At 32.9% G+C, this 16,554-nt stretch overlaps 2 protein-coding genes across 2 annotated transcripts in view; one reads left to right on the top strand and one right to left on the bottom strand.

Moving 5' to 3' along the window:
* Positions 1 to 631: 631 nt before the first annotated feature.
* On the bottom strand, positions 632 to 1,890 carry LOC139491256 (glycerol-3-phosphate phosphatase-like). The gene has a single exon (XM_071278787.1). The coding sequence runs from the start codon at positions 1,726 to 1,728 to the stop codon at positions 661 to 663; it is 1,068 nt and encodes a 355-aa protein (XP_071134888.1). The 5' UTR covers positions 1,729 to 1,890; the 3' UTR covers positions 632 to 660.
* Positions 1,891 to 4,698: 2,808 nt separating this feature from the next.
* The window catches only part of LOC139491255 (uncharacterized), a 32,300-nt gene continuing 20,444 nt past the window's right edge, over positions 4,699 to 16,554 (top strand). The window contains exons 1-3 of the mRNA XM_071278786.1: positions 4,699 to 4,775; positions 10,097 to 10,275; positions 15,599 to 15,712. Coding sequence (XP_071134887.1) covers positions 4,759 to 4,775; positions 10,097 to 10,275; positions 15,599 to 15,712 — 310 coding nt within the window. The 5' untranslated portion in view covers positions 4,699 to 4,758. The remainder of the gene's footprint in view (positions 4,776 to 10,096; positions 10,276 to 15,598; positions 15,713 to 16,554) is intronic.

The following is a 16,554-nucleotide window of genomic DNA, read 5'->3' as shown; positions in this document are numbered from 1 at the left end:
ACGGTAGATGCTTGGTCATTGTTTCTGTTAAATGTATTCTCTACTCATGAACGCTTCGTAGCTTGAGATATAGGATATATTTGATTTGTTTTCTTGTTGGGTTGCCGTCTAATGATGAATACCCTGATACTCTACATTTCTTTTCGTTTATCAGTATTATTATTGTGTGGGTTTTTTTTTTAAAGTCTTAACAGTATTTAAATGAGTGATTTCTTAACATATCACCAACTTATATCATGTATATCGAAGATCACAAAAACCGCATTTTGAAAGATTTTGACAACTTATCATATAAACCAAAGACAAAAGTATGCTGGTAGTAAAGCTGCTGTGTATGCCATTCGGATAAAGTAAAACATTAAATAATTACATTTGAGACGTCCTTCGTTTCGAAATTATACCAACAAAAAACTGTATTATAAGACTCAAAAATACAATTTCGAGTTGGATTTGACAACTTTCAGATTTTGACCATATAAGTGAATCAAATAAAAAGGAAATAAGCAATACCTCTTTGAATAAAATTATGAACAAATCTTTTGATTTTTTAACGAGCTGAATGTCAAACAAAAGCAATAAAGACGAAAATTCAGCTGCATAAATCATATAGTATAAAGGATAAGGCTATTAATTCTAATGAATATTTTATTCTGCTGCCTTTCATATATCTAAGATATCTGCTAGTGATTGCATAACGTAAGTAGGCTTCGGAAACTCGCCCGAATTCATATCATTAAGATTATGAGTCCCTGTCAAAACAAACGCCGAGTCAATACCAACATTATTTGCAAATCCTATATCTGCTTTTAAACTATCTCCATTGAATACCGTCCGCTCCTTTACAATTTCTGGGTGCTTTTTCATAACACAATCTAGAAACAACGGATGAGGCTTTCCAACTACAATTGGTTCCCTCCTAGCAGCGATTGATACTGTTTTGACTAGAGTACCAGTTACTGGCTGCATTCTTCCAGGGCCTAATGGGAAACTTATTTCAACATCATTTGATGCTACATACATGCATTCTGAATCTTGAAGATAACTTGCTGCCTTATAGATTTTGTTGTAATGAAAATGTTCGTCGTATCCAACAACAACTGCCTTGACGTTTGGTCTGAACTCCATTTCTAATAAATCCTTTGGATCCCATGAAGCTTTGTCCGGATCCGCTCCAAATCCAAAGTAATTAATTCCAGCTTTAGAAAATTCAGATGCCATACCCGGACTTCCCACTAAATAAACTAAACCATCCATTTTAGCGATGTCTTTTAGATAAACAGCTGTTGCATAAGCAACACCAAAGATGTGATCCTCTGATGCATCAAATCCAAAACTTTGAAATTTCAGTTTATAATTGAGATTCGAATGCACACTGTTATTTGTCACAAATAGAATCCTTTTTCCTAGTTTATTAAGCATGTGTATAACTTTGTCAATTCCAGGGATTGCTGTAATATGATCAACTTCCCAAAGAGTGCCATCACAATCCAACATAAATGTATCATAAGACTGTAGAAATTCAGACAAATTGCCTTTATCCAAAACTTTTGGTTCACTCGCCATTGTTGTATACGTGTGAGTCTGGTTTGTTATCTTTTTGTCAGTTTGCATAACATGTACACTATCAATTTTACATAACAAATTTCCGGATAATTTAGGTCCATTTCCAAGATGCATTCCAAATTTAATCACGCCATGTTTTATCAAACGAGGAAAACAAACGTTCATAATTACAGCGATTTAATAATTAACACTATTAGTGTTTCAATTCACTTTGTTTGTTCGCTGTTTACCTCTAATCCGAATCTCAGTCACACAAAGTAAATCCCATTTCTTCAACTGATAAAATTAGTAATAATATGTAATTACCATTGATAGTAAACAGCAAACCAGTCGATCACTATTTTGTAATTTTATGACTTTATTTTGTGGCACGAATTTAAACACACCAGAGTGTGAGTTTTTGAAAAACAAAAAAATAAAATTAAGTATTTGCGCGCTAAAATCAACCACTCTTTTCTTGTTTAGTAATTAATCTATTTCATATTTCTCAGTTCGCTTTAAATAAATATTTGTTTTCTTGAAACCAACTGAAACCAGTATAATGCAGAAATCAGTGAACTTAATCGTAACTTGTTTATACTAGGTTTTAAACAAGCCTGTCTGACTGATTTTACCTTCTAAATTTTTGTCATATATTTTGGGGGTTAACTACTTTTTTATTTTGCTGTTTTGTAGGTTTTTTGTGTGTCGTTTTCTATATATCTAATGGTTTTCTTTATTTGTTAATTCGCATGTTTATTTTTTTTGTCACATCATTTAATTTTGAATCAAGTTGTAACATGTTCTGTATTTTCATTCGATTGTGAATATTATCCCATTTGTTTCTGAATATCAACCAGAAAATGCCTTTGAATTTGGTAATATTCGGTATAATGTACAGTCATTGGACAAAAGTTAGTTCCCATTCAAAAAAATGTCCTATGATTTTAACTAAAATCATTTTTTTCAATATTGCAAGGGATTATTTATATATATATCACCTGTAGGTACACTGCGCACAGTGCGCCAGTGGATCCAACGGGCCCAAGGTCCTGGGGTTGGACCCCCCGCAAGTTATCTAAGGATGGGCCCCTTTAAAATTGGCTGGATCCGCCCCCTTCCCTGCTAATGCTAAATTTTCAACTATATATACCGTTCTTTTATACTTTAAATGTATACCGTTTTAAACTATGCTGCAACATTTGAAATAAAAGAGTTTACATTGTATTTCGTATTATATACGGTAGCTTACTAAATGAGGGATCGTCCTATTCAATTTTGTTGCTATTTCTCGATGATTTACTATTACTGTATACATATACTTAAAAACCGAAAATTTGCTTTAACAAACTAATTGACGTCTATATCAACATGTCAGCATGAAAAACATGGAAAATATTGTTAAAGTAATCCACCGCACTTCAGTGTTACCACCAACGCACTTCAGCGAAGCTATCAACAAATAAGCGTCACAGCGCCACCATCACTCTTCAAGTTGATCAAAAGTATTGAACTTCACTGAGCGTCAAAACCATCGCACCTCAGCGACGTGATAAAATCCCCTGGGGCCGCTTGTTCAACTTGTCGTTAAGTCTAACGCTGTCGTTAAAAGAAGCTGACGACAAGTTGAATAACCGGGGCCTGAGTGTTAAGAGTATTTGCTACATTCCCACCCTATATTTATCGTGTACACATAGTGGCATAACCATGATAACCACTGGATTTTTATACTATTTAACTGTATTTGCCTAAAATATGTTTGCAAATGAAAGGTTTATCGTTTGGCACATATGAAATATAGTAAATTAGGCCGTTAGTTTTCTCGTTTGAATTGTTTTACATTGTCATTTCGGGGCCTTTTATAGCTGACCATGCGGTATGGACTTTGTTCGTTGTTGAAGGCCTTACGGTGACCTATGGTTGTCAATTTTTGTGTTATTATGGCCTCTTGTGGAGAGTTGTCTCATTCGCAACCATACCACATCTTCTAAGTTTTTTTTTATATTTGTGTCACAAATGAAATATCTTGTTTTGGTGCAAATGAAATCAAGTGCCAATTTTTATCAAATTGGGAAATTTATAATAAACCATGAATTTGACTTGAACTTCAGTTTCCATACCCCCTTTCAAGAGGTAAACCCTTACTTTGAAATATGACCCCTTATTGTCAGTGATGATGCATAAATAAACCGTCAAATCTGCACATAGTCATTTGTATGCATGACAAATGTTTAAATGAGTGTTTTCCAGTTTGTATTCATGCACAATTACTACTGAGACTGCACTGGTTTTTTTTTTGGGGGGGGGGGGATTATCTTTTTGGGAATAATTTTAAGCCATTTTTTAAAATTGGGATCTTCTCCAGGGGAATACCTTTATTCTCCGGTAATTTAGGGCAAACAATATCACTGTGATAGGAGTAAGAAATATTCGTCTTAACTCTAAGTTGAATTGATTCCGTTTCTTTTAGATTGAATCTAGAACAAAATGTTATATATTCGTGTTTAAGATATATTACTTTTATAAAGTTATCTGCAGAGACATGATATATTATATGTTATCAGTCTTTGAATATTAAGTCCTTCAAGTTATTTTAGGGTCATTCGGCAAGTTTTTTTTCACTCATTAATTAACTTAAAATAAAGATATGATTTTAAGTTGACATATCAATGTATATTTGTTCCACTTGACAGATTTTTTACTAGAAACTTTGTTAAAAACAATATCATAGTCTAGTATATATATAATATCATAACTCGTCTAAACATCAACCCAACAATGCTAGATCTATGTTCCTGTCGGAACAAATGTTCTATACTATTTATTCCGTTACGAACATATATTGTAATATTTTTTCCACTGGAAATAATATTCCAGAATGTTTTTTTTCTATTTAGAACTTTTATTATGAATGAACTTATATATTCGTGACAGCCAGGCTAAAATATAGGTTAATGAATGTTCATGGCCTTTATGTGCATGTGCACTGATTCCTCTACTTTTTATCGTGAGCTTGTAGTAAACATCTTGTAATAAGTTAATCCAAAGATATCTTATCTTATTTAAAGTAAATGCAGTGCGTTATGACAGTAATAAAAAGACATAGTCCATTTTACTAAACGCGGACGTCGCCGAAAGCACTTTATAAATTCGTTTCGTTTGAAAATCTGTTATATTACATAAACGTTTGTTTGATTTAGAGCGGTAAAAAATGAAATGGAAGTTTTCAAAGTGTACGTCAAAATATATATAATAACTTTCATTCTAACTATACACCAATATATAATATTCAATTTAGAATAGTTACGTCCATATGCGCTAATATCTAAAATTTGGCACAATCAGTTCAGACGTATGATCACGTATGAGTTGTTTTCCAGTTTCAAAAATATATGTCAAAAATGTTTTCTCTCTACTCACTATCCTGAGATTTATAAAACTGTTATACATACTAGTCTCAGCTTTGCCATAGTAGTTGCACCTACATTCCCTGCGTGTCATGGTATATGCCAAATTTCCCCCTTTTTTGTTGAACACATTTGTGGCATATCACGGGAATCATTCTATCAATAAAATTCTGTAAATAAAGTAAAGTGAAGTAGACTATCAGTAGTGTTTCTCGTAGAGAAGTGACTGGAATGCAACACAATTTTGAGAGAAGCTCTACTGACAGTCGACTTTATTATTTACAGGATTTTATGGATAGAATTTCTTATTCCTGTGGGCATATATGATATTGATAACCAGTATCAGGGCTGTTCGCGCCCAATACACGTTCACACCCTACACGTTCGCGCCTCACATGTACGCCCCCGAAGTCTGTTTGTACCCTACACGTTGGCGCCCAACTTTTATTTCGAATTTCAGTTGATTTATAATTTTTTTTTATATGTTTATATATAAATACCAAATAATTCAAGTGAATTCTATAAAATTTGAGGAATTATATTATGATATAGATTTTTTTTTATACATTTGATGATAACTTATTAAATGTTAATTATGTACAATGTATGATTACTGCTAATTGGTATTTATACTCGGCTAAATTTGGTGTTATTGTTGATTGTTTAAAAATCATAATTGTTGTTTTAACTTGCTTTGATTTAAATACTGCTTGTATTTAGCTTGGTAGGAGCATGGAAGTAATATTGAAAGGAATAACATCGTCGTCACTTCAAAGGTTTCATCTGCGTTACTGCCCATCTTTCAATAACTTGTTAATTGGTTCAATATCTGGCATGGAAGTTGATTCTCTGCATGTGATCGATCAAATCACTGACACTTATCAGTCATTTTCGTGTTCACGGAGAACTACGAACAGACAAGTTTTTGTCGTTTATACGTGCGAAGTAACCCGAATAGTCCATTCGTTACATTCCGTTGATGTACGCTGCCGAAAAGAGTCATTCGTTCAATTTTTATTTTAGTCCAATTTTTCCCTATTTTTGGTTAGTTTGATCATAATAGTTTAAACCGACAGCTATCACATACGAAATTGGAGAACAAGATTGTGTCATTTCAATTTTAATGTTTACAGACAGTTAAAAAAACATTTCCGTAAGTTAAGAAGATGATTGTAAAAAAAATACGTTTGGACCCCCTTTATTAAATACGAAAAATCTAAATCCTTCGTGTATTTATAGTCAATTAAGATATTCACAATTTTAAACTGTTCTATCCTTCAATTTAAGTTCTTGATACATAAACTAATTTGTGTAAAAATGAATTTACCGTAAGACAGATAGATTCAAGCCCATTTTGTCGGTTTGTTATAATTATACCCCCGCTTTAAAAAAGGGGGGGTATACTGTTTTACCTCTGTCTGTCCGTCCGTCCGTCAGTCCGTCCGTCAGTCAGTCAGTCCGTCCCATGAAACTTTCGTCACATTTTTCTCAGGAACTACACATCCACCCTTTCTGTAATTTGGTATCAACATTTATATATGTCAGCCATACCATGTGATGCGTTTTCAGATTCATCACTTGACAACTTCCTGTTTACCGAACACTTGTATGATTTTACACATGATAGCCAAGTTGAAAATTTTCGTCACATTTTTCTCAGGAACTACAATACAAGGATTTCTGAAATTTGGTTTCAGGGTTTATCTAAGTCAGCTATACCGTGTGATGCGTTTTCAGATTGATCACTTGACAACTTCCTGTTTACCGAACACTTGTATGATTTTACACATGATAGCCCAGTTGAAAATTTTCGTCACATTTTTCTCAGGAACTACACATCCACCCTTTCTGTAATTTGGTATCAACATTTATATATGTCAGCCATAGCGTGTGATGCGTTTTCAGATTCATCACTAGACAACTTCCTGTTTACCGAACACTTGTATGATTTTACACATGACAGCCAAGTTGAAAATTTTCGTCACATTTTTCTCAGGAACTACAATACAAGGATTTCTGAAATTTGGTTTCAGGATTTATATAAGTCAGCTTTACCGTGTGATGCGTTTTCAGATTCATCACTCGACAACTGTCTGTTTACCGAACACTTGCATATTTTTACACTATTAATATTATCCACTTGCGGCGGGGGTATCATCAGTGAGCAGTAGCTCGCAGTTTCACTTGTTTTTGCTGTATAGCTTATTATATTAATACAAGCATTCCACAATAATATATATTTACGAAAATATTATTCCCATTTTAGTTGTCCAGTTTCAATAATGCAATCAATGACATTTATGACATATACATAAATTTAGAATACTTGAAAGTAAATATTCTTTTATTCAATCTCGATTAACTTTGCACATTTCAACAGTAAAAAAATCTATGCCTACATTTGCCTACATTATTTTGTTAAACATCATGTGAAACCTGATCGATTCATCGGTATTTATCTGTTTAACTCGGGATCCGCTTTTAACCGGAAAATACTTTTAGAACAGTTTAAAACAAACGGTAAAAAGCAAAAATATGCTAAATTAAATACAATTTTCCATGTTAAACTGCTGTAGTTTGAAGAATTCTCGTCCGTTTTTCAAGTTTTTTACATCATACGACTTCTTCTGAAAGCAGAGGTTTTATATGATACAGCGCTACCTTCTTATTAATAAACCTCGGATTTCACACAGGTACTTTAAAATTACCGGACTCGATAAAATCACGTGACTGATAAGAAATTGCAGATGCCATTTTACAACCGCGGTATCACAGATCTATAGTAACCAAAGGGGTCTTACCGCTGAGACTATAATTGGATAAAATCATATGACTTTAGTACAGGGCTCTACAGGATGTTAATACATGCTAATTACTCGATGTTATTCCTTTTAAATATTACTTCCATGGTAGGAGTAATACTTTGAAGATTTTAAATAAAAAAGATTTGAAAGATAATTGATCTTATTACATTGGTTGCAATGAATTACATTGATTTCCCAGTTAGATAAAAACCGATAATTTCACATGTGAAATAAACGTGGTTATTTCACTCTCTGACGTCATACAACAATAGGCGTTGTCAAGACGTTGATAACGTCGGATCAAAACAAATTGTCAATGCGTAGGAAAAAGATATAGTTCCTTACATTTTCTACATTAATTTCATAAAAAAGCCATTTACCAATGTAATAAAAAGAATAACTAATCGCCTTATTTGAATATAAAAAATAAGACAACTTGTGACCGAACGCCGCTATGGATTAAACTCGTGCTGCGCACTCGTTTAATCCATGCGTCCTTCGGTCAAGCGTTGTCTTATTTTTGATATTCAAATACGGCGATTAGTTATACTATAAATAATTGTTTTAACACATGAAAAAAACATTGTCTGAATCTCACTTTGTTTAGAAACAATGAAAAAAACATATTTATATAGAGCAATACATGTACACTTGCCTACACATGATTAAGATTTATTGAACATATTAAATAAATGTTGTCAGAATCTCACTAATTATGCAGAAAAAATGGAAAAAAATATATTTAAAGCAATACACTTACAATTCTTACCATATATTCAACACCAAACAAACATCGGCAGAATCTCATTTTATTAGAAGCAATGAAAAAAAAATACGTATAGCTATACACTTACCAAAACTCGATTAGAAATTATTGGGCGCGAACGTGTAGGGTGCCAAAGTGAAAGGGGGCGACCGTTAATGGACGCAAACCTGATTGGGCACGAACGGACCCGGATTCTTGATAACCATAATAACTGAACACTGATGAAATCAAGTTGTTGGATCTTAAAATATTGGACCAAACATCAGTTGGTTCTTACATTGTTATCTTTTATTCAAGTTGCAAGATAAAATAACCCTATCGGTCTTTATACCCAAGGATTCTGATATTAGAAATAATTAGAATTTGATATACATGTATCTTGCGTATTATTGGAATATGTTTATTTTATTCCTGTAACATTTAAGCCCTGATCATTAAAGTGGGTCTCATAGGGGGTTAGCGTTACACAGGATTTATTATTAAGTATGAAAATGAAAAATGAGGCCAGACGAGACACTTGAAATTACAAATTGTACAAGCATTATTATTACAATTAAAAACCAATTGTTCATAGAACAATCTTTCCACCAGTTAATATCTATTTTGATATTAAAATATTAAAAATCAGTCTAAAATGTCAGTTCATATGGCTTTATGATGTATAGATATGAATTTGAAGCAAAGGTCAAATTAACCTATGACCTTGACCTCAATTTCAAGGTCACAAACTGAGGATCTCAAATCAAAAGACCATAGGTCTCTAATATGAATGGTTAATAAGTTATATCACTTTACACATAATTTTAGATATGATAGGGGCAAAAACTTCCATTCATTGTCTACGCATCCTTTCAACTAAAATTATTAAGTTACAACATGTCGCAACTAACAATTTAGTCAAAATAATTTGTCGATATCTTAAACGGTTTCTGGAAATGAGTGGAAATAGGCCTAATTCAAAAAATTAGAATATGACCTTGACCTTTGACATTGACCTAATTTTCATTTTTTTGGACCAAGGACCTCTAATCAAAAGATCCTAGGTCTCTATCACTTATGGTGTTCCAGTTTAAAATACATTTCAAAATTTCAAATACAAAAGGGGAAATAACTCTCATATGAAGCGTTCATATTGCTTCGGTCGAAATTGAACAAATCATGCGAAGGATATAACGAGCAATTTTATAAAATAAATTTGTCGTAATCTTTTACGGTTGCGAAGGAGTCGTGGACACAAGGAAAACAGTGTTTGGGGAGATAACTCCTACAAAGAAAAGTATTCAGTTGTGCAGGGTAAATTTCAAAAGCGCATAAACTGTTGGATATCATATACCAAATATCTAAGCGACATATTGCGAAAGAAATATTTATCGTGAGAACAAAATTAGGCGGAAGAAAAAAAAAAATAATCAGAAGAAAAACAATAGGTCTTTCCACAGAAAAGTGGAAAGACCTAATGATAAGCTGGATACAGAAATCTGACATAACAATAAGTACTATATACATGTAGCTGTATTTTATTAACATGCGTACACGAACTTACACAATTTTGATTCAACTTATGATTTTTTTTTCAGATCCAAAAAAAGAGGAATTTTGCCTGCTCTATCAGAATTGACAAATTTCCATGGAAAGAAGAAAAAGGACATTCAGAATGGGGATGACGGAAAAAAGATTTCAGAAACATCTGAAGAGGAAATGGATATCTCTGATCACACGTCAACAGAAAATAGTACAACAGACACAGGGGAAACAGGTCAACAACTATTTCTCTCTGACAGTTTTATTTTTTATCATGTGTTGATTATCCATGTTATCAAAGGTGGATTTTTTTTGGGGAAAAAATTTGGTTGCTTTTATAGGGAATCACAGAAGCATGACTGGAGCGGGCCCGTCTTCTGCAGTCAGTAAATGTATGAAAATATCTGGATCCGCTACTGGTTATCTAGCTAGGTTTTTCATGGATTTAACTTTAAAGTTTTGATTTTGTGACCACATATAAAAAACTCATTATGCATCATGATATTAAGCAAAAAGGTTCTTGGTTCAATCAGAGGGAAAAAACTTGATGTGACATATTCTTTTCCTTTCAGCTTAGAAACATTCATAAATTAACACAATGTATTTCTACATAAACAGTGTAACCTGTTTAAAACGAACCTCTTCAGGTCCTGATCAATGCATTTGAATGGGAGCATAAAGCTGGAACCCCCCCTTTACTCTGGGTTGGGAACCCCCCCTTTTTAAAATGGCTGGATCCGCCCCTGTCTCCACACACAAGAGACCAAAATTACACAAAAATTAACAACTATAGGTCACCCGGTAAGGCCTTCAACAATGAACAAAGTCCATACCGCATAGTCTGCTATAAAAGGCCCCGAAATGACAATGTAAAACAATTCAAACGAGAAAACTAACGGCATAATTTACTATATTTCATTTGCGCCAAACCATAAACTTTTCATTTGCAAACATATTTTAGGTAAATACAGGTAAATAGTATAAAAATCCAGTGGTTATCATGGTTATGTCACTATGTATATACGATAAATATAGGGTGGGAATGTAGCGAATACTCTTAACACTCAGGCCCCGGTTATTCAACTTGTCGTCACCTTATTTTAACGACAGCGTTAGACTTAACGACAAGTTGAACAAGCGGCCCCAGGGGATTTCATCACGTCAATGAAACTTCTATAACATGTACAGTTTTGTAAGTCTTTTTTTATATTAATAAAGTAAGTTTAAACACAATTATGTTGCTTTACCAAATACAGCATTTACTCTTTTAGTAAAAAAAATTATACTGGACACATCGGGAATTTTTCTCTTTTTACTTGTAGCAAGAAAACAAGTTCGGTGACACCATTTTTATGCCCCACCTACGATAGTAGAGGGGCATTATGTTTTCTGGTCTGTGCGTCCGTTCGTTTGTTCGTCCGTCCGTCTGTTCGTTCGTCCGTCTGTCCCGCTTCAGGTTAAAGTTTTTGGTCAAGGTAGTTTTTGATGAAGTTGAAGTCCAATCAACTTGAAACTTAGTACACATGTTCCTTATGATATGATCTTTCTAATTTTAAAGCCAAATTAAACTTTTGACCCCAATTTCACGGTCCACTGAACATAGAAAATGAAAGTGCATGTTTCAGGTTAAAGTTTTTGGTCAAGGTAGTTTTTGATGAAGTTGAAGTCCAATCAACTTGAAACTTAGTACAAATGTTCCCTATGATATTATCTTTCTAATTTTAATGCCTAATTATATTTTTATGCCCCACCTACGATAGTAGAGGGGCATTATGTTTTCTGGTCTGTGCGTCCGTTCGTTCGTCCGTCCGTCTGTTCGTTCGTTCGTTCGTTCGTCCGTCCGTCTGTTCGTTCGTCCGTCTGTCCCGCTTCAGGTTAAAGTTTTTGGTCAAGGTAGTTTTTGATGAAGTTGAAGTCCAATCAACTTGAAACTTAGTATACATGTGCCCTATGATATGATCTTTCTAATTTAAATGCCAAATTAGAGTTTTGACCCCAATTTTACGGTTTACTGAACATAGAAAATGATAGTGCAAATTTCAGGTTAAAGTTTTTGGCTTCAGGTTAAAGTTTTTGGTCAAGGTAGTTTTTGATGAAGTTGAAGTCCAATCAACTTGAAACTTAGTATACATGTGCCCTATGATATGATCTTTCTAATTTAAATGCCAAATTAGAGTTTTGACCCCAATTTTACAGTTCACTGAACATAGAAAATGATAGTGCAAATTTCAGGTTAAAGTTTTTGGCTTCAGGTTAAAGTTTTTGGTCAAGGTAGTTTTTGATGAAGTTGAAGTCCAATCAACTTGAAACTTAGTATACATGTGCCCTATGATATGATCTTTCTAATTTAAATGCCAAATTAGAGTTTTGATCCCAATTTTACGGTTCACTGAACATAGAAAATGATAGTGCAAATTTCAGGTTAAAGTTTTTGGTCAAGGTAGTTTTTGATAAAGTAGAAGTCCAATCAACTTGAAACTTAGTATACATGTTCCCTTTGATAAGATCATTCTAATTTTAATGCCAAATTAGAGAATTTAGTCCAATTTCACAGTCCTTTAAACATAGAAAATGATAGTGCGAGTGGGGCATCTGTGTACTGTGGACACATTCTTGTTTATCCAATTTCACGGTCCATTGAACATGGAAAATGATAGTGGGGCATCCGTGTACTTTGGACACATTCTTGTTTCTTTTTATTTTCTTAAAACATATTACAAAACCTATCGTTTCACAATTTATTTCAAAATTCTATCTCATAGATTTTTTTTTATGCACTCAAATGAGTTTTCCCATAAACAATCTAACCAAATTTAGGCAATTTTCAACGACTCATAGCTTGAAAAATAGCACGGTGACCCCTACTTTTTATACTATTTTTGAAAAGAGTATAGTACAATCTTCATTCTGGCTAAGTATAAGAAAATTCTGTCTAAAAAAATATTTACTTATGATCTACCTTAAGTTAGCTTTTTTGTTTTTATGCATTAAACGGGTATATTTTAACATAGGCAATTACAATGTTGGAAGTTTTCTATTGAAAAAAAATATAAAAAAGTAGAATAATTAATTTGTTCAGCTAATTTTAAAGATCAAAATTTATAATTATATTGAATTAATCCTTTTGTTTGGATAACCACCCTATTTACAGGTTATAAAACTGTCAATGGAGTACAATATATAACCTGAGGCAAAATAATGTAAATCTCTTTCTTAATTACACATAATTGAAATGAAAACAAAGTCTGTATATTATTGATTAGAAGACTTTGATCATCTGATTAGTGGACAAGAAGTTTGTTCAGATTTTTGTATTCTTTAATCAAATTATAAACAATATATATTTATAGTGTCAAAATGGGATACATGTATCTGTTTCTGAAAAGAATTTCAATGGATAGCCATTGGTTCATTGTCAAAAGGATTTTGTGTACTTTCTTAATTTTTGTCGAGCCTGCAACTTTTGTTGCAGAAAGCTCGACATAGGGATGGTGATCTGGCGGCGGCGGCGGCGGTGTTAGTTCACTTCTTAAAAGCTTTATATTTCAGAAGGTGGAAGACCTGGATGCTTCATACTTTATATATAGATGCTTCATGTTAAGAAGTTTCCGTCAGTCACATGTCCAATGTCCTTGACCTCATTTTCATGGTTCAGTGACCACTTGAAAAAAAAGTTCAAATTTTTTGTAATGTTGAATTCTCTCTTATTATAAGTAATAGGATAACTATATTTGGTATGTGCGTACCTTGCAAGGTCCTCATGTTTGTCAGACAGTTTTCATTTGACCTCGACCTCATTTCATGGATCAGTGATCAAGGTTAAGTTTTGGTGGTCAAGTCCATATCTCAGATACTATAAGCAATAGGGCTAGTATATTAGGTGTATGGAAGGACTGTAAGGTGTACATGTCTAACTGGCAGGTGTCATCTGACCTTGACCTCATTTTCATGGTTCAGTGGTTATAGTTAAATTTTTGTGTTTTGGTCTGTTTTTCTTATACTATATGCAATAGGTCTACTATATTTGTTGTATGGAATGATGATAAGGTGTACATGTCTAGCCGGCAGATGTCATGTGACCTTGACCTCATTTTCATGGTTCAGTGGTTATAGTTAAATTTTTGTGTTTTGGTCTGTTTTTCTTATACTATATGCAATAGGTCTACTATATTTGTTGTATGGAATGATGATAAGGTGTACATGTCTAGCGGGCAGATGTCATGTGACCTTGCCCTCATTTTCATGGTTCAGTGGTCAAAGTTAAGTTTTTGAGTTTTGGTCTTTTTATCTAATACTGTATGCCATAGGTCAACTATATTTGGTGTATGGAAATATTTTATGATCTTTATGTCAGTCGCGCAGGTTTTTTTTTACGGTGACCTCATTTTCAGGGTTCATTGCACAGTGTTAAGTTTTTGTGTTTTGGTCTATTTTTCTGAAACTATAAGTAATGGGTCATGTGGGTCAACTATATATGTTGTATAGAAGCATTGTTAGCTGTACATGTCTGTCTGGCATGGTTCATCTGACCTTGACCTCATTTTCAAGGTTCATTGGTCTTTGTTTAGTTTACTTGGTTAATGTTAAGTTTATGAGACAGTTGTAATAAAACTAAGCTTTATACTTAGAACTATCAACATAATATCAATGATTAGTATAGAAGGCGAGACATTTCAGCGTGTGCACTCTTGTTATATATATCATAATTTTATAAGGAATCAACTGTTTGTCTATTTTGAGCTAAAATCCCAACTCTTAATGAAAATTGTGTTTTAAGAAATATTAATACAAATGAACATACTACTCTAATGTTGTACAGAACTCTTATTAAAAATTATGCTTTAATGAATTTTAATACAAATAATCCTACTACTTTAATGTAGAACAGAACTTAACTTAAGACATATTTCTTATTTTAAATCTATTTTCTTATTTCTAATCTATATTCTTATTCTATATATAAAAGGTCTTGAATTATTGAAAAGCACATAAATCCATTTGTTTCAAAAGCTAGTTATAAAGTAAAATTTGGTAGGGGATCTGGTTGATCATAATGCAGCATGAGACAATAGATATAAATTAAAGACAGTTGATAAACTCTTAAGTCATATTAATACATTCTACTGTATTTTATCTGTACTACAAAGTGATGAATACATACATATTTTCATTAAAAAGGTTATATTTCATGAAACTATTTTACTAAAGTAATCGAAATGTAATCGGAAGTAATCGATGATTACATCATATTTTTTGCTGTAATCGATTAAATTACGATTACATGTAATCGAAAATGTCTTCAATTACAGATTACTGTCGATTACTGGAAAAAATGTAATCAATTACAATCGATTACGATTACAGATTACGATTTCCCCATCCCTGCTTCAGGACTTAAGATTGTGTTCGGTTTGGGCCAATATTCGGTTTTATCAGGTTCACAACACACATAATCTGATATGACTGTGCTCACGAACATGTTTGGTTTATACAGTATTCTGTTTAGTCATGTTTTACTGTATATGTATAAATATATTTATGTCTTTGTATTAAAACAGGTTCATCATGTGATGATGTTAACAAGATCAGTAGGAAACAGAGAACCTTTGCTAAGATGTCTGTTAGAAGGGATAAAAAGAAGGATCAAGAAAAGAGAGAAAAACTAGATAAAAGTAATGTTTGGTCTGATATAAAGTTAAAAATATGTTCTGTTATTGAGTTATACCTGTAGAATTTGTATTCAGTTTGATCATAATGGCTTTAATTACATATAGATATAGGAAGATATGGTGTGAGTGCCAATGAGACAACTCTCCATCCAAATAACAATTTATAAAAGTAAACCATTATAGGTCACACCGAACAGAAAGGTATAAAGGGCCCCAAAATTACTAGTGTAAAACTATATAAACGGGAAAACCATCGGTCTAATCTATTTTCTATGTTGTGATGTTATGCTATTGATTCAGAAAAAGGAAGAAGGTTTGGTACCATTAAAACTTTTAATCCCGCTGCAAATGTTTGGACCTGTCCTAAGTCAGGAATCTGTTAATCATAAATAATGTTGTGATGTTATGCTATTGATTCAGAAAAAGGAAGAAGGTTTGGTACCATTAAAACTTTTAATCCCGCTGCAAATGTTTGGACCTGTCCTAAGTCAGGAATCTGATGTACAGTAGTTGTCGTTTGTTTATGTACATTTTGTAAAGGGCACTCACACCATATCTTCCTATATCTATATGTAATTAAAGCCATTATGATCAAACTGAATACAAATTCTACAGGTATAACTCAATAACAATATAATCGATTACATTTCGATTACTTTAGTAAAATAGTTTCATGAAATATAAACGACAAACGAGAAACATGTATAAATTACAAAATGTACATAAACAAACGACAACTACTGTACATCAGATTCCTGACTTAGGACAGGTCCAAACATTTGCAGCGGGATTAAAAGTTTTAATGGTACCAAACCTTCTTCCTTTTTCTGAATCAATAGCATAAC

This window comes from Mytilus edulis, chromosome 10, assembly GCF_963676685.1.
Source record: "Mytilus edulis chromosome 10, xbMytEdul2.2, whole genome shotgun sequence".
Taxonomy (NCBI): domain Eukaryota; kingdom Metazoa; phylum Mollusca; class Bivalvia; order Mytilida; family Mytilidae; genus Mytilus; species Mytilus edulis.
This window is presented reverse-complemented; position numbering and strand designations above follow the sequence as displayed.